The sequence below is a fragment of the Aythya fuligula genome, chromosome Z, assembly GCF_009819795.1.
Source record: "Aythya fuligula isolate bAytFul2 chromosome Z, bAytFul2.pri, whole genome shotgun sequence".
NCBI classification, from domain to species: domain Eukaryota; kingdom Metazoa; phylum Chordata; class Aves; order Anseriformes; family Anatidae; genus Aythya; species Aythya fuligula.
Window position 1 is genome coordinate 77,774,453 of NC_045593.1, and position 18,040 is coordinate 77,792,492.

Below are 18,040 nucleotides of genomic sequence, written 5' to 3' on the forward strand. Positions count from 1 at the left end.
CTACTTAATGAGGCCAACATAACAAAAATCAAAGCAAATATTCCAGAGAAAAGCTCAGCCAAAATAAAACACAGAAGACTTCTCAGCATGTTTTCACAACAGTGTAATTCAGGATATTATTTTATGTATTTTACCAAACTCTCATGTATAAGCATATCTGGAGATGAGAAAGGATGCAAAGTTTTAGGGAGAGTTGTTTTATTACACAAAGGCTTAAGAGGCCAGAGAGGTGATAATGCTTAAAAACAAGTTTATATTAAAAAAAAAACAACAAATTCTTACCTTATCTGGAGAGTAGTTTTTGCAACCTTACGTCTTAATGCAAGACAGCACAAATGTAAAGAAATGGATAATGCAAACATTATGAGGCTGGTTTTGCTTCATATCACAGGTTTTGGTAAGACATGCATTGATTTTGTTTTTGATTGAAAATGGAAGCTTTTTTTAGGAATTACGGTTTAATTGCATAATGTGTAAGTGTACAGTAAAACTGAGCTCTGTGACAGAAGTCTTAAAACGCCCAACTGTTCTGGTGGTGGTTCAGAAGTGTAATCCACACCCGTTGTTCTGAGTGCTGACACTGTTGACAACCATTTCATATAACCAAAATAACCCACAGGCTGGAAGGGGCCTCAGGACTTCTCTAGTTCTACCTACTCCCCAAAGCAGGATGAGCTGTGAAATCAGACCAGGTTGCTCAGGGCTTTTCTCAGTTGGGTCTGGAAAGCCTTCAAGGCTGGAGACTGCAAAGCCTCTCCAGGCAACCCTGCCTGTCCTCATGATGAAAAAGTGTTTTCCTGGTATCTAGCCAGGCCCTCTCTTGTTTCAGCCTATGCCCACAGTATTTTTAAAACGCATGTTTTAATTGGATTGCAAATATTTTTTCTTACTCCCTGCTGAAAGCATTTTAAAGAGATACAGAAGTTCAGCTGCAGCTGAAACTGATTGGGATAAAAAATTATTTTAGTATGGAGCAGTAATTTTGCATGACCAGAATGCTCTCAATTCCAAACAAAATTGTAACAATGAAATACAAAATTCACTGGATGATAAAATGTGTTTATTAGCTTCATAAATATAAATGATGAACAATGCAGGCATTCCCCAATGAGAGTGAAATTCAACAAAGCAATATGAAACTAAATAAAAAGTGAAACAAGCTCAGATTTGTACAAACTTGTCCTCCACACACCTTCAAGAAATATTATATACTGCTGCGATCAAAAGGCTCTTCTGCAGTTTCCATATGATACCATCATTTTATGACTGGCATTTATTGCTATAGCTCATGGATACAAACTTTGAAGAATATTAACAATATCCCATCTAATGACCCCATGTTTTTTTATATTCTCTGTCTCAGCATGTCTACTTAATGAGAAGCTTTCTTCTTCCTAACAAGCTTTTCTCCCAGTACCATTCAAAAGGTTTGTAGCGTTTTAGTTCACAGTCACAGAAGATATACCTGGTACTTAAGTGCTGAGCAAATAAATCAAAAACCGATGACAGTCTGACTAGGAAGGAGGCATGCCTCATACTACCAAATTTTCCCTGCTCATCCATCCCATTAGCCAGCAGGTCAGGGCTAGTGTAAGGCACATGTAGGACAAAAAAAAAAAAAAATTAAAAAAAGTTCACTTTGTGGAGGGAATGCTTTTTCCAATATGCATTTCTCTGAGTAAAATCTGGCTGAGTCAGAACATTCCAGTGTTTCAGGTGATTTCTTTGTAAGGCTGCAGGACAAATGATGTCTAAAACAAGTGGTAGGGTTTGACCACCTGTAACCAGCAGCTGCTAGATACTCTCAACTCACCTTAAAAAGACTACATACAAATAGTACAGCACAAAGGGATATATGCTAAGAAGATGGGTACATGTTTCAGAGGTAAGACCAGGTGCCAGTGCAGTCACGGAGGTTATGTTAAGCATTGCACTGCAACCACATGCCCTGGAATGAATTATTGAGCTTCTTAAATGGTCATGCTAATGTTTTTGCTTATGAGCTCTTACCTGTAAAGGTATGGCCTCATAATTACTGTAATTACAAGGCTTATGAGTCTCATCACTCAAATCAACTTGCTCCCTCAAGACATACTCAAAATTGCTATCTGTGTAATTCCCACACACTAAAAAAGGTAGTTTTGGAGTAACGTTTCCACACTGAAAAAACAACCCAAAGTCAGAGAAAAGAAATACACAGCTGTGTCATTCAGCTGCACATACAGCCATCACTTTCCTTCCTAAACCTCTGCCATGTCTTTCCCACCATCCGCAGGTGACATACTGAACCCCCATACCTTAAGCAACCAACGTGCAGCCTTCTTCACCTGAACACGTACGCTGATTGTACAATTAGTTTTGATGATGAGTGCAGTTGGTGCAGATTGCATGCATGACATACTGAACACTACTGTGTTTACTTAATATCAGACAATAGATGGTGAGGAAGAAATACTTTTCTGTAATACCACTCTTGACACTTCTAATAGCACCAACTACAATAATGAAAGCTGCACGTAGGGCTGCACTGGCAAGTATACTCAGGATTAGGGCTGTGAATACTTCTTGTTTTATTTTTCCTTTAAAATTGTGGTCCAGCTCTAGTTAAGCATCATGAAGAGCTAAGTAGTTCCCCTGGCTATCATGACAGAATTTATTTAGAATGCAAAAGAAATCTACCCTACAGGGAATAGCTTTATGCTTAATTTCGAAAGTTCAGATTCGCCTTATGGCTAAATAAGCGTATGTGTGAAATCTGAAATTTGTGGAGATGGTGGCTGCTTAGCCCCAAAATACATAAAAAAAAAAGAAAAGCATGAGAAAATTTTAAGAAGAAACATTTAGGAATGTGTCTTTTGTCACAGTCTCAAAGAATTATAAAAATGTTTTTTGAAAAAATACTGGGTAAACTTTCTATCTAATTTCAGTTACAAGAGATATCTTAATTCTGTTTTAAGGGCCTAATTACTGCCTCATTGAAACTAATGTGGAGGGGCATCCAATGAAGAGAGAGAATGCTATAAATAGAAATCCCAAACGGAGGGTTGCTCCTGGAGTGCTCATGATACTGTATAATCCAAACAAGCCAATAAATTAAAGAAAGTTCAGTAAATGAAATGTAGGGTAATATAACTTCCACTCTCTTAGTGTTATATCTCATTTATGTCTGACTTTACATCATTTGTAGTACAGTTATAGTTAAATCTGATTTGTGGCAACCCGAGCTTTATAAATGTCATCCCTTTAGCCTTTTCTGGATTGAGTTGTAGATAATACATTTCATGAAGTACTAAATATTCTCTGAAAAAAAAAACACATTAGTTGCAGAAGTAACATTGGCTTCTTAGGAGCAGCCTAGGGACTTGATGGCAACACGGGTTAGTTCAGACCTTTGGTCTCCAATAAATAGAAATACAGTAAACCTTTGGGTACTTTCTGATTATATAATTCTCCAAAAGTCCTGCAATTATAATAAACTCATACTGTCTCCGGTAGCCCTTTATCTGATGATGTAACCAATAATAATAAAACAACAGGGACCTAAATCAGGACTTACCTTGTTAATATCGTAATCACTGGGCCTGTGAATATAGTTACAGGATTGGGTCCTTAGAATGCTATTTTACAACTTCCTATAAGACAGCAATACTCACCCCCCCACCAAAGAAAAAAAAAAAAAAAGAAAGAAAAGAAAAGAAAATGAACAGTGCTTGCTAGGAAAATCCTCTCTAAGCTCAATTAAGAGTTCTGCTTTTTTACTTATTTAATAGCAAGTCTCAAAATCCTTCAGTTCCAGTGGTCTGATTATCTCATCATCCTGTCTTCGATTCCCTTTTCCTCCAAACAATAATGTACATTTTCATAATAATTATACTTTGATTTTCTATACACCCATGTTTTCACTTGAGTATCTGAAAGGGCCTTAAGTACTGTTGAGTTAATCTTCAAAACACCTGTTACATTATCATCCTCATCCTCATTCTACGAATAGATGAAAATGACAGCAAGAAGTAACCTGCCAAAGGTAATAGAGTTAGTGGCAGAGATGAAAGCAGATGTGAGCTGAAAGCAGATGACACCACCCTCATCATTAGCCCCCAGTAATCCTGTAGTTGATAAAATAAAATACTGCAGCTGTTTCTAAACTGCTGGATACCTATGAAGAGCTGTCATCTCCCAGGGTGCTAACCACCGTTTTTACGTTTTTAGCTGCTTCTGTGTCTAAACACTTTCCCTCAAAAAAAAAAAAAAAAAAAAAGGAAGACATTTACTAGACAGACAACATTTGTGAATGCTATTGAAAACATAAATTAAAATGTTTTTGTGTAACAAAATGCATTCATCAATAAAGCAATATTGCTTGACCAGGAGCAGGTATAAAGGCAGCAAAAGTTACAAAGTTTTGGGATAAAGGGGATCAGACAAAGTGACCTGAATTTGAATAAGCCTTCCCAATGGTAGACAAAAGAAACAGGGCTGGGAAGACACAGTGCTCCAGTTCACTTGTACTGGGTGGGTCTCATTTGAATTTGTGCTTGGGGGTACATTCCAGCATTGTTACATACAAAATTACTACTCCTCTGGCCTCTAAATTACAAGTCAGATACAATATGTATACATTGTACATTAGGGATCAACAACTTAAATTTACATCTTATTTTGGCTTTGCTTCTTGAATTTGGCTGTTTTCATGAAAATTCCTAGGAACAGAAATCTGTCTCTTACACATGATTTAGTTTGTATCGTACCCAGTTCAATCAGTTACCATGGACAATAGGTGCCAGATGTGGCCCATTTTGTTATGGAGATATATGCAAGCTAAATGCTTGCAAGACATATTTTGGCTTATATATAAGCTAGAAACCCCTACGAACCCAAGTCAGCTCTGTGCAGATCCAGCCTCAGTGCCTCAGTGTTGTCCTCCAGCTACCTGGACACTGGGCTGCGGTTGCTTTCGTGGTTCTGTGTGAACCTATCTGGCTGATGCTGAAATGAACCTAAAAAATCTGTGTGGAGTGGATGTGGTTCCTGCACTTGGCTGCCTTTGCACTATGCTTCTCAGTGCTCTGGGAAAACTCAGTAGCTCTGAAATGTGTCCTTTACCTGCAGCATTTTGGAGCACCATGGAAAGACGTCTAAGGAGTTCTGCAGAAGTCACTTTTGCCTCCAGATCTGGGCCTGCACTGCCTACCCTTGGACTTGGTTATTTCCAAGCAGGGTCACTTTGATGCTGTCAACTGTGTGCCACAGTACCTGTATCATTCTGTTTTTCCATTAGTCAGGTGTTGCAGCCCCCCAGTTATTCCAGGAAATGGAGAGTAATTGTCAGACAAAATTAATTCTGGCATACCTTCATCAACTTCTGCAGAGGTGCAGCAGAGACGAATTTGGCCCATGGATTTCATCGTTATATTAAGAAGCTGCCAGTGCCATGTACAGATGAAGGCAGCTGACGCTGATGAGTTGGTGAAGCTGAAGTGTGCTATTTCACAGTGTTATTAAATAAATCATTCCGATTTCAGTGACGGTCTGCTCCTCATCCTCTTGAGCTCCTGACTTTGACTCTTACTGTATTATTTACCTTGTAAAAATGCTGCATGTGACTCTTAAGTATGATGGCTGAAGTTCAGGACTGGAAGTGGTTTGGTTAACCTCTACACCTTCCCTGCAGGAAATATTCCAGCAAAGCGTAACTGTGTTATAGGTAAATACAACTTCAGTGAAAGAAGAGGAGTTGCAGCCTCCTGTGCCAGGGTGAGTTTGGTGAACTGGGTCAATGCACTTGAGAATCACAGATAAAAAGTAAAAAATTACAAGGGGTATATTAGGGTGAAAAAGAGAACTGAGCTCTCGTGGTAATTTATTTTGAATTCTATTGACAAGAGGTTTATGGGATTGGATCCCCTACAGATCTTCTTTTCTTTTGCACTTATTTCTTCAGTGGCAATCAGCAGCAGTTTCAGGTTCAGCAAAGTATCCCAGTATTGTTCAACTTACCGTTGTACTTGATACACTCAATGCTTTCATGTTTTATAAGGTAAATTCTATCTGAATAAATGTGCAATTTTTCTTGAAAACAAACAAACAAACAAACAAACAACAACAACAACAACAAAAACCTACACGCTGGAGTTGATAATATCTCTGTAATTTAACATCTGATTTGAATTCTGGAGATCTGGTAAATTTCTGGAGTATAATTCAAATAACTGAAAAAAGCCTTTGACTGTGCAAATAAGGATAAACAAAAGCATCAGTGTCGTATATTAGCTAGTGTTAGTACAGAGAATTTTGTGAAATCCAGTATACAGACGATATTTAGCACAGGCTAACTGGTTCATTTTAAAGACAAGGAATAAGAGTGATTTTTATGTTACCCAGTTTAGCACATTTTAAAGTGAGAGTTCTTGTCTACAGCCAACTTTTGTATTGTTTCCACATTGTTTAACATCTTGCTGTAATATTTTCCTTCAGACAAGCTTTCTTCTGACTGTGCAGTTGTCAGAACAGAGGATATAGGCAAGTTTCCTCAGATCTGCACAGACACAGAGCATAACTAACGGGTCCACAGAGAAAGACAGAATATCCTGAGTTGGAAGGGACCCACATGGATCATTCAGCCTAACTCCTGGCTCCACACGGGACCACCCAAAAATCAGACCCTATGTCTGAGAGCGTTGTCCAAACGCTTCTTGAACTCTGGCAGCTCGGTGCTGTGCCCACTGCCCTGGGCAGCCTGTCCCAGTGCCTGACCTCCTCTGGGTGCAGACCCTGTCCCTCACCCCCAGCCTGACCCTGCCCTGTCCCAGCTCCATGCCGTCCCCTCGGGTCCTGTCGCTGTCCCCAGAGAGCAGAGCTCAGCGCCTGCCCCTCCGCTCCCCTCCTGAGGCAGCTGCAGGCCGCCATGAGGCCTCCCCTCAGCCTGCTCTGCTCGGGGCTGAGCAAACCAAGGGACCTCAGCCACTCCTCATCTGTCTTGTCCTCTAGACCCTCCACCATCTTAACAGTCTTCCTTTGGACATTCTCTAATAGTTTTATGTCCTTCCCATATTGTAGCGTCCAAAACCACCTCACTGTGGGCATGCTGAAGGATTCCTACATCCTTTCCAGGAGTATTCTTACTTACCCTTGTGGGAATTCCCAGTGATGAGGCCATACTTCCTTAGGGGCCGTTTTCCCACTCAGGATCTCTGAGATAGAGGATGGTCTCAAAATGGAGTCTTGGGAGCAGACTGGGGGCAACCCAAATTAAACGATGTTTAACCAGGAACAACCTGCTAGGCAAGGTGTTCCAGCTCATACTCTGTTCTGCTCAGGCTTGTCCCAGCCAAGGCTTACCTAGGACCCATGTGAAGACAAAGCCAAAAGCACTCCGAAAAGGCAGAAGAACAGCAAGAGATAATATAGTGCCTGATATCCATACCGTGCTGCTTTGACGTTTGTTCTTTCTGTTCTTTCTGATTTTTTTCATTAATAGTTCAATGTCAGTTGAACAGTCAATTGCTCACTGCTCACTTCATCATTTTATCAGTATGGCCTCTGATTTTTCCAGTCCTGACAGGTGATACCTATCTGTATTTTTCAGGAAACCAGAATTTTGTCAGTTCAAACTGATAAAGAAACGAAACTCTGCAGATGACTGACTTCTCTAACATGTTAAACTCTCCGTTTATTGATACGCTGATCTTCCACTGGGCTTCTGAAAATCTCATTTGCCTATCCTGACGAGAACACCACCACTGGCTGAACTGAATTTTTTGCCTTGCATTCAGAAACATTCAACACGTGTAGAATTTTGGTAGTAAGCCTGGAAACAGGACTGATGGCAATAAAAGGCAACATGTAAGAATCAACATTATTTTCACGTACTTATGGTACATGCCATAATGATACGAAACATGTAATTTTTAAAAGGACTGTTACACTCTTATGCTGAGGATACTCACTTTCTAGATTTACTGTAAATGGGAGAACGAGATACACCAGGAATGTGATGTTAAAAGCCATGACCTTATGTTGATGAAGACGACAAAGTATTGGGCTCTTTTCCAGCGTTTTACATCAAATCAGATAAATAGACTTTTTTTTTTTTTTTTTTTTCCTATTTCATTGGCTGGCACTTTCAAATGAGAATGGCCAGGTACACCATTCAGAGCGGTAAACAAGTGAATGGTCCAGCTGTTCAGAAAATAAGAACAATAGACAGCGTTTGAGAATCAATACCAAGTGAGAAATAGAGGTGGATTCGGCAGCCACGAAAGGGAACTGGAGCTGAAATTAAAAACTTAGGGGGCAGCCTAGGTGGTCAGCCCAAGCGCCCATGCAGCTGAGTAGCCCAGCGGCTGACTAGCAGCAGGAGAGGCCACTTCAGGAAAACAAGCGAGTCTAACCACCACCTCTGGGCCACTCCTCAGCATCCACAATTGTATTAGGGATGCTAGAGAGCAACAAAACGTAAAAAAAGCCTTAACCTCAGGGTGAGGAGGTCCAAAGGAGAGCTGCGTGGCCACTGCATATATCCAGAGTAGATCTCAGGGAGTGCTAGCTCCACAGGTGTTTATGCAAGAGCTGTGCACATCCGAGCTGTACAGATGCTGTACGGGAATTTGAAACCTCATGCAACAGAGGCTTTCAGCATTGGCATAGGGAAGGCCAACATACTTGACCCTCTGCTTGAACCAATATCACGGATGCGAGATGAGGCATCAGGAACTACAGACAAGGGACAGACCAGGCTGCAAACAATTATCATTACATCTGGCTGCGTTTTCATGTATTCATTGCACTGTTGCACCGTAACTTTAAGTTCCGTGTTTCAGCTCACTTTGTTTCTGCACCCATTTAGCTTACATTTCAAAAGATGGCTTTGAACTGTTAACGGGAGCATAATCAGCACATGATATGCACTTGGATTGACATCTGAGCTATGAGCATTTTTTTCCAAGTAAACCCTTTTTTCTTACAGAAATATCTCCAATCTACTATTCGTAATCTCGCACCGGTGTTAATGGGTTTGTTTTCTGAATGCACAAATCAGTTTGGTTTTAGTATTGTAGGTCTATATCCATAGCCCCACAAACATTTTTAGGGTACAGCAGTCCACGGTCACACCAACAGCTTTTAGCTATTTGACCTCGTAACTTATTTTTGCAGCACCAGTGTGTCTTCAGTTAACCAAACGCATGCTCCAGTCCTACTGTTCCATGGCTAGGTATGTAACTCACTTTTCTCTTGGGACCTATGCAGTTAGAGAAGGATTTCATGATCTTTAATAAGAGAAATTAGTTGTTACTAAAATAATAGAGAGCAGTAATACTCCATGGGCAACAACATTACTGGGAAGGACCTAATTTTGTCTATGAGCTCAAGCATTAGGCTTCGTTACTTTGGTGTCACAGAACTTGATGATATATTTTCCACATTGATGTTCAAAACTCTGTTCTTATCATCCATCAAGCCTCTGTTGAACTACAGTGCATCACTCTTGGCTGGCATAACTCTTTGAGCACTAACCAGGGACATCTGCAGTCCCTTAGTACCTCCAGAAGTATCTGGGACCTTGCCCAGCTATAAAAGTATTTGACAGACATTGGTTTCCCCCTTTGGGACCATAAGGGGAAAAAGTAGGTTTTGCAAAGCAAAATGGAAACCAAGAAAAAATCTAGTTCCTGGAAAGGCACGTCTGATGATCCCTGTAAATCCTGAAATCAAACCTATAGATCATCAAATACATCCCCAGTGTGCAGGACCCTGTGTGCATGCAGTGCTGTGACATGAATAACTCGCTGGGACACAACATAAACTTGAATTCAGAGTTTTCAAAAGGCATTTTCTCTCACTATGCTGTTTGTTGACTGTAGACTAAAAGCTAAGATGGGGTCCCAGGCTAGGAAAGGGGTTTGATACGGATTGGAGTACTGCCCTGAAGGGATTATTTCATTCAGGGTCAATTAGAACAACTCCAAGGGAAAGTTTGTCTCCTAGACAGCCTGGAATGAGGAAAGGTGGCCTCGTGTCTCCTCTGTTTTCTTTCACTTAGCTGCACTGTCAGTACAGGTAACGCTAATGTCCTGATTCATTGTGCAATTTGTGTCACAGGCAGGATTTGGAGTACGTTTCAGTGGATACCTCTGCAGCATCTGTTAAGAATGCAGCGTTTACTGATACAAACCTCGCTGGATGAGGGTGCACATCTGCAGCCAGGAATTTGCCATGACAGACAGGATGGTCACTCGATGTCCTTTCCAGTAGGACGGTTCTTTACATTAATCAGATTGGTCAGAAAGGTGCCAAAAAATATGTTTGTAAATATGACTGGGTGTTATACTTGTGTTACGACTTCTAGTTGATCAACTTAGAAGAAGCAACTCCTATGCATTTTGGTGGAATTTAATTCTTGCTGCTGTTAATCTACTCAAAATTATCCGAGTTATAATTATAGGAATTAATTTGCAATTTTGACCAATGATCACTAACTTTATACGATGTCCACTACCACCTTTATAGTTTGTTGCCTTGCTCCTAAATGGACAACTTATACATATATTTTCCTCTGCAAAATGACAGTGGATGGTGCAAAATTTATTTATTTATTCATTCATTCATTCCTAGTTTGGATAGCATCTATTCTTGAAGAATTTAAAAAAAAAAAAAAAAAGTAAAAACTGTCATTCATTGTTCTTCATTCATGAAGAAATTCTCTCCTATTCCAAATTCAGTCAGTCTCATTAAATAACAGAGTTCTTAACTTTTGCAGTAAATCTTGTTGTTAGGCCCAGAGCGTCTCCTCCATATGAGGTAGATGATAATTGGTCTGCTCTTGCCTGTCATTTTCTATCCAGAAAGCTTTCTTCCTGACCTTCAGATTTATCCATGGAAAATATTTTCAACACAGCATTGTACGTTACATTATAAAATGTAGGTTCACAATATACTGTAGGAATCAAGAATAAAATGTTCCTTCCACAGCATCAATATCTGTCAGTTTTGACTCAGTTCAGTGTTAATTATGAGATGTGGACCTGCAGAGCTGTACCAGATAAACTATGTCTTTGGAATAATTTATTCTGGAGCTTTACACTCGGCTTTATTTACCCCTCACACGTAGAATGAATTCTAGTTCTTTTCTAGCTAGCAGCCTGAACAAATTTCAGATGTTGTATTCAGAAATGATTTCTGATTTACTGATTTCAGTAACAGTGTTTTCAGCTGACAGTGGTAGCATAGCTTTGCTGGCTTAATAACAGAGGAGAGAGAGATGGTACCTTGTTATTTATTACGCGTATGTATATATTTACTGTATGTTCTAACAGTAATCATATAATCATTTTTATAATGACCTTTGCTCTACTGTCTGCCGATATTTTAATGCCATTTTGATGAAGAACTTGTAAGCCAATTTAAAAATTTATCTTTCTATATCAATTAGTCCTCCTCATTATTCTCAAAGTCCCAGAAATCCAATTCCCTGTTTAGGAGCATCATTTTTGAGGCCTTCAACTGCTATTATCTTCTGTATTAATGACACGATAATTTCCTATGCAGCCTGTCTCAAATTGTTTTCAGTATCTATTGGTCTAATAGGAAAAAAATGAAATAAAACAAGAGTGGAACATGAGTAACAGAAACAAAAAAAAGAATATACAAAACACATGGGAAAAAAATCTGAAAAATGAAAGAATGATTAAGCTCTTAGAGTAAAAAGAATAAGAAAAAGTAGAAAAATTGCTAAAAGCAGAAAAATGCAAGAACTACTGCATTATATCAGTCCTTTTTTTCAGTGCTGGTTCATAGCTGCTCAAGTAAAATAAAAATACCCATGAAAAATGCATGCTGTTTGTATATTTCCCTGTTTGTTTCCTTTTGAACTTTCTCTCAGAATAATCATAGTACCGAAAAGGTAAATATGTTGAAGGCAGAGACCATGGATCTACAAAATTTAGCTCCATTCGCCAACCTAAATATGAGTCACCACAGCCTTTAACAAGTTAATTCCTCTTTTTCTACCAGCAAAAGGAAAATAACACTACTTGCCTACCTCGTAAGGGCACTGGAAGTTATAGAAATTACAGTTATTACTGAAAAATAGGTTTGTACCTCCATTAGCAATTTCAAAATAGTGACTCTCACCTAACAATCTCTATCAGGGAAATTTCAACTCTGAAGTCTCCAAAACAAACCAAATAGAATTATGCAGATGGTCATATTTTTAATTCTTATTACGTATTATGGGTGCAGAATCTCTATGAGGTCTATTAACCTAATGACAGACAATGAAGAGATTTAAATTAAGTGATCAGCCCTGGTTACCGTTTGCTAACACTAGTTTCAACTGGAAAGAAGTCCAGCATTTCACTCTTGCAGATGTTGCCTGCACATGCAATCCTTAATTGTAAATAAGGGACGTTTGTTCCTGCGGCCATAGCTGTAGAGCAAATGAGGAAAGGATTTGTTAGAGCACAAATGACATTTTGATTTTGAACATGCTGCCAAATAGCCTCCTGTGATTTTCAAGACCATTTTTCTTTGGCTAATCCATCATTTCTTACTTGGCTTATCTCGCGATATTCCTTTGTTGTAACACTGTGCACCCCAGGTATATTGCTCACCATTCAAAATTAAAGGCAATCAAAAACCAAAGTGGAAGAAATAAGATTAGAATTGAATCAAGCTAAGCAGGATTTGTGAAACTGAAAGGATATCATGTTAATTCCATCAGTTCTAGAGGTGCAATGTTATCTTTTTTTCTTTAGAGAACATTACTAGCAGAGCGTTGCCTGAATTGCTTGAGTGATCAATTAGTTGTGGAGGAAGTTGTCTTTCTTGGAACCAAAATCCAGGAAGAAGAGATGAAAAAGATCCTTCAGAGACCATTCAGTCCACCTCCTAACTGAAGAAAGATTATTCTTCATGATCTTTGTTCACATTAGTTCTTTAAGTCCAACATTTAAGTCCTTTATTTTTGCTCTCAAAAATTATCAACATTTGATAATTTTGTAATTATGTATTTATACATACTGATGTATTTAGAGTAAAAAATGGCCTGATGACCTGTATCTCTGTTCTAAATACGTCAACGTCTAGGTAGCAACACAAGGAACAAGGCTCAATGCTTTCATATGGCAGCAACGAGAGAGGAAATGGGCATTTATTCAGGCAAGAGAAGGAAGGGAAAGGACAGAAACCGGCACACTGGGGCCTGTTTTAAAGTAATTTTAGAACTATGGCAAACACGTTTCCTTTGATAAAGAGGCACTCACTACAGTTTACTGAAATGACCCAGCTGATCCCAGACACCGTGAGAATATACTATGAGTCCGATCTACATTGAAGACAGCCAAAAAGGGAAACGGATGTGAAAACGAAACTGCTAGCCCCAGTTTGTCAATACCAGAAACAGGATTGGAATCCACCCCTACAGTATCCTGTCTACTAAGACATTCACGGTATTTCATTGATACTGCCAAGCACAGCTTATGGATATCAGCAGTTTTTAAAGTTAAGCAATTTAGACCTTAACTCAACCTGAAGAGTTGGCTATGCCTAACATGAGTAAGCTTGTGAGCCCTGGACGGGGATATTCAGGTACACTGTTCATTCTTATGTTAATTAATACACAAATTACTTAACACTGTGTGTGTTCAGTTCCAGGTCCATGGGTAATACTACCCGTCTGAGATACGTGCACAGTACAGCGAAAGCCTACTTGCCTTCAAAAATCACCTTGAGTGGCAAGTACCTCGTTGCTGGCTGTCCTTGATTTTTACAGGGTCTGTACGTGAACATATGCTTACATAAACTCTAGTTTAAGCAAATGAATCCAAATATAAAGAAATTATGGCTTTGTTTTCTAGAATCTGCCAGTCATGGCAGCTACTCTGCTAAATTCAATGCAAAATCTGGGGCCCCAACAGTCACTTTTTCAATGCGGTATGTCTTAAACCTATGATTCTGCCTGAGAAAATGCAAAGAGACAGTAACAAAGCTAAAATTAGAAATCAGGAGCTCTAGCTTCCAAGGCAATGCACATTACGTGACATTTTTTCAATAACACAGGCATTCTCTGTTAGCAAAAATGGCTTACAGAATATATTGCACAATGTAAAATCTTCCTTCAAATCTCAGGGCTGGAGGACAACATGGTGTTTATTTACCTAATTTCAAAACCCCAACATTTTGAAAGAAACAGCCAAGATCAATACAAATAAGTAATTCTAATAATGATTAAGTAATGACTATATAATCGCAACTTGTAGTTCTGATGGCATCACCCAAGCCATTACAAGCCAAGCAGCTATACAACTGCTTTCAAAATTAATATATTCAGTCAAAATAATAATCTATGGGGGTACAGTAATCTGTTCAAAGCACATCACACAATTAAATGTTCTCCAGAATAATGGTTTAGTGGAACAAATCTTTTCTCAAATATACCTAATGTTTAAAATTATGGACTTACATGGAACATTTCATTTTTCATGAAGAGCTGTGAAAATTATATTTAAATATGAATCATGGTATATATTTGAAGAAGTAGGCTGCTAACAGACAAAATCCAGCAAATGGAATTTTGAGAACAAAGAGAAGTGGTTTACCTCAGAATATTCCAGCAAAAAGCTTTGGCCCTCATGAGGTTTCCTCGCCCAGCAAATTACAAGCAAACGAGGAACTGCACAGTTGGAGAATGCCACATCCTAGCCAGCTAGAGCAATGCATTTTTGCATAAGGAGCCTCTATGCTGAACACTGTGGGCTCCAATGGTGATGGGACAGCTCATTTATTTTTCTACAACAATTAAAGAACTCTTTATAATACTAGTTTACAGCCAAATTGGTAAAGCCAACATTTTAATGTTCTACTTAAGCCTATCAAAATATTGTGCATTCTGTAATTACTATTGTTTAGATAGTTTAGTCATGCCGGACAAGACCTCACTACTGAAAAATGTTTGGTCTGATACTCGAGAGCTTAAAAGTAATTCTTCCAGCATTTGTCCAGCACAGATAGATGCACGTTTAGCCCAGGAGGTGCACATTATCTGTCTAGCAGGCTTCCTAGCGAGGTGCTTGAGGTCCCCAGACCCGTCAGTGTTCAAGAGGCATTTCGACAATGCCATCATTAATATGCTTTAACATTTGTTTAGCCCTGAAGTGGTCAGGCAGTTGGACTTGATTGTCTTTGAAGGTTCCTGTCAACTGAACCATTGCACTCTGTCCTGTAACACAGCTAAAGTAACAAAATCATTACAGGAATCTGCGTTAGGTAACTCCTGAACATAGCCCAAGACTCCAGTCTGGGTGAGACCGTGCATTTCTTCGTGTTTTCATCCACAAAACTATATAGCCATTTTGCATGACTTTTTTTACTGCTGCTCAGGTGATCTGGCCATTTTAATTTCATGATCCCCCCTCCTTGTTTTCATTAGAGAAAAGTCATAATGTACAATTATATATTTATATTGCAGGCAGAGAACTCAGATTAAGTCTGCAAAACTAATTAGAAACATTCAAATAAAACTGGCATTGTTGAGCTTCTGGCACAAGGCCAGCCTGAACTAAATTTATCTTGCTCAAACATCTCTTCTTTTTCGGATGGTGGGAGGAGGGGTCTGAGAGAGGGAAGAGCTTGATGAAGGGAAGGCCCTCCAGAGTTATGCCTCTGAGGAAGAGCCTGAAGCCTGTTGCATCACCCAGGCCACCAGAAGACGTGTAGGTGCGAGGGGCTGGAGACTGGCACACGGTGTTTCACCCCTGGCTGTTTCTCTCCAGTGCTGCCTGGTTGTGCTGTGGCAGTCAGAGTCTTCATCTTCCCCTGTGGAGCCACACCTTGCCGACTGGAAGAGGGACTTTTGAGGAAAAAAGTAATCATCGAATTTTGGAAATTTAGATGGCTTGGGTTGGAAGGGACCTTAAAGATTATTGAATTACAACCCCTCTGCTGTGGGCAGGGACACCTCCCACTAGATAAGGCTGCCCAAAGCCCCATCCAGCCTGGCTTTGAGCACCCCAAGGGCTGGGGCACCCACAGCTCCTCAGGGCAGCCCTCACCACCCTCTGAGGGAAGAATTTCCACCTCACGTCTAACCTAAATCTCCCCTCTTTTACTTTCAGTGCTCCCGTTAAGGAACATTCCTTTAAGAAAACAAAACCCTCGAGAAGCTTTGAGCTGAAGGGGGGGGGGGAGCTGGACAGCCGGACTGACGGACAGACAGACAGCCCCCCCTTACCCCAGCCCCACCCACCCGCCACTGAGGCGCCCACACTCGTTGGGCCACCAGCCCCGCTCCGCGCATGCGCGCCCTCTCCTCCCCCCCCCCCCTTTTCCCCTCCCTCCCCAGCGCCGCAGCGCTGCCCGCCAGCATGGCGCGCATGCGCAGCAGGCGGGGCGCTGCCACGTGGGCGGGGCCCCGCCACGTGGGCGGGGCCCCCTTCTCGCTCCCCCCCCCCAACCCCGCGCCGCGCACCCCCCCTTGGGGACCCTGCCCGGTGCTGGGGGGGGGGGACCCGGTGCTGACCCCCTGCACCCGGGACGGGACGGGACGGGACAGGCTGGGGCAGGGCAGGACAGGGCAGGATAGGGCAGGGCAGCCCCATCCTGTCTTGTCCTGTCCCCAAATCTCCTGTGCCCCCTGCCCCAGGTAACGCGCACTCGTCCCCGCAGGGCTGGGGGCGCTTTTTTTTTGGGGGGGGGGGGTCTCAGCAGTGGGTGCAAAAACCCACTGGGTAGGTGGGGAGGAAGGAAGGAAGGAAGGAGGAGCCAGGCTTTCCGCAGCGCTGCCCTATGAGACGCCAACACGCGGCACGCAAAACGACTTATTTCTTAATGTTTCAACGCAAAAAAAAAAAAAAAAAAAAAAAAAGAAAAATAAATAAAAATATTGACTGCTATGGTAACCAAGCGCTGGGACAGGTCCCCCAGAAGGGGCTGTGGCAGCCCCTTCCTCGGAGGTAATGGTGACCCAGCTGGAAGCGATGCTCTGAGCAGGGTGGTTGGGCTGGGTGGGCTGCAGAGAGCCCCCAGCCCCGGCCGCCCTGCGATCCTCCAGCTGAAGGGACGGGCTTTTGTGCCAAAGGAGCGAAATGTGCCCCCGTGCCTTTGTTATTTCGCTATTCAGTCGCTGTAAATCAATGCGAGTTATTTTTAGCCCGCGTCTGTCAGTACTGACGTTTCGGTTTGCTCTGCAGATGTCCTGTAGCATGGCTGTCGAAGAGGACTTTTTTCTGGAAGAAAAAAGGTTCAGGCAGCACTGCGAAGAATTTGTTAAGCATTCGGAGCAAATAGGAGATGGCTGGGAGTGGAGAACTACCAAGGTAAAAATAACCAAAGTGTTAATTTTTAGATACCCTTGCTGGCCCTTTTGAGCTGTTGGCAACCACTAGGAGCTAGAACATCCTTTTGGGTGGTTTGTATTGCATGAAGTAAATGGCATTTTATTGAGCTGATCCAACAGCAGAGGTGGTTTATCCGAGGATTTAGGCCAAGGCATCTGTTGAATAGGACTCATGGATCCAGAAACAACTGCTGGGATGGACCTCTTATGTAACAAAGGGGTAGGATAATCTCATGACTGCTGCTTTGATGACAAAATGCTTTTTAAGGCGTTATTCTGTCTCCATTTTCAGAATTCCCAAAGATGAGGAAACAATTACAATTATCAACAAGCCTATCTAGTGGCTGACTGCTTGAAATCTGAAAAAAATACTTTTAATCAGAACTGCCTAGCTTCAGCTTCCAGCAGCTGGAATTTGTACATTGTCTTCGAAGCTGGGGACCCATCTTTTATCAGAATTCTTCCTGTTTTAGTACTTCGAGATTCACAGAGTCACAGAATCACAGAATGGTTTGGGTTGGAAGGGACCTTAAGCACTATCTAGTTCCAACCCCCCTGCCATGGGCAGGGACCCCTCCACCAGACCAGGTTGCCCAAAGCCCCATCCAGCCTGGTCCGAAGCACCTCCAGGGATGGGGCAACCTGTTCCAGAGCCTCACCACCCTCAGAGTGAAGAATTTCTTCCTCATGTGTAATCTAAATTTCCTCTCT

General features: G+C 41.3%; 1 protein-coding gene across 4 annotated transcripts in view; it reads left to right on the plus strand.

Moving 5' to 3' along the window:
- Positions 1-7,820: 7,820 nt before the first annotated feature.
- Positions 7,821-18,040, plus strand: part of ATG10 (autophagy related 10) — an 89,340-nt gene continuing 79,120 nt past the window's right edge. For 2 of the 4 annotated variants that reach the window (XM_032206394.1, XM_032206390.1), the window contains exons 1-2: positions 16,794-16,946; positions 17,184-17,309. In XM_032206394.1, the coding sequence (XP_032062285.1) occupies positions 17,184-17,309 (126 nt within the window). In that variant the 5' untranslated portion in view covers positions 16,794-16,946. Of the gene's footprint in view, positions 7,843-16,615; positions 16,637-16,793; positions 16,947-17,183; positions 17,310-18,040 lie in introns of those variants that run through there. The other 2 variants (XM_032206392.1, XM_032206391.1) reach the window with 2 other exon arrangements.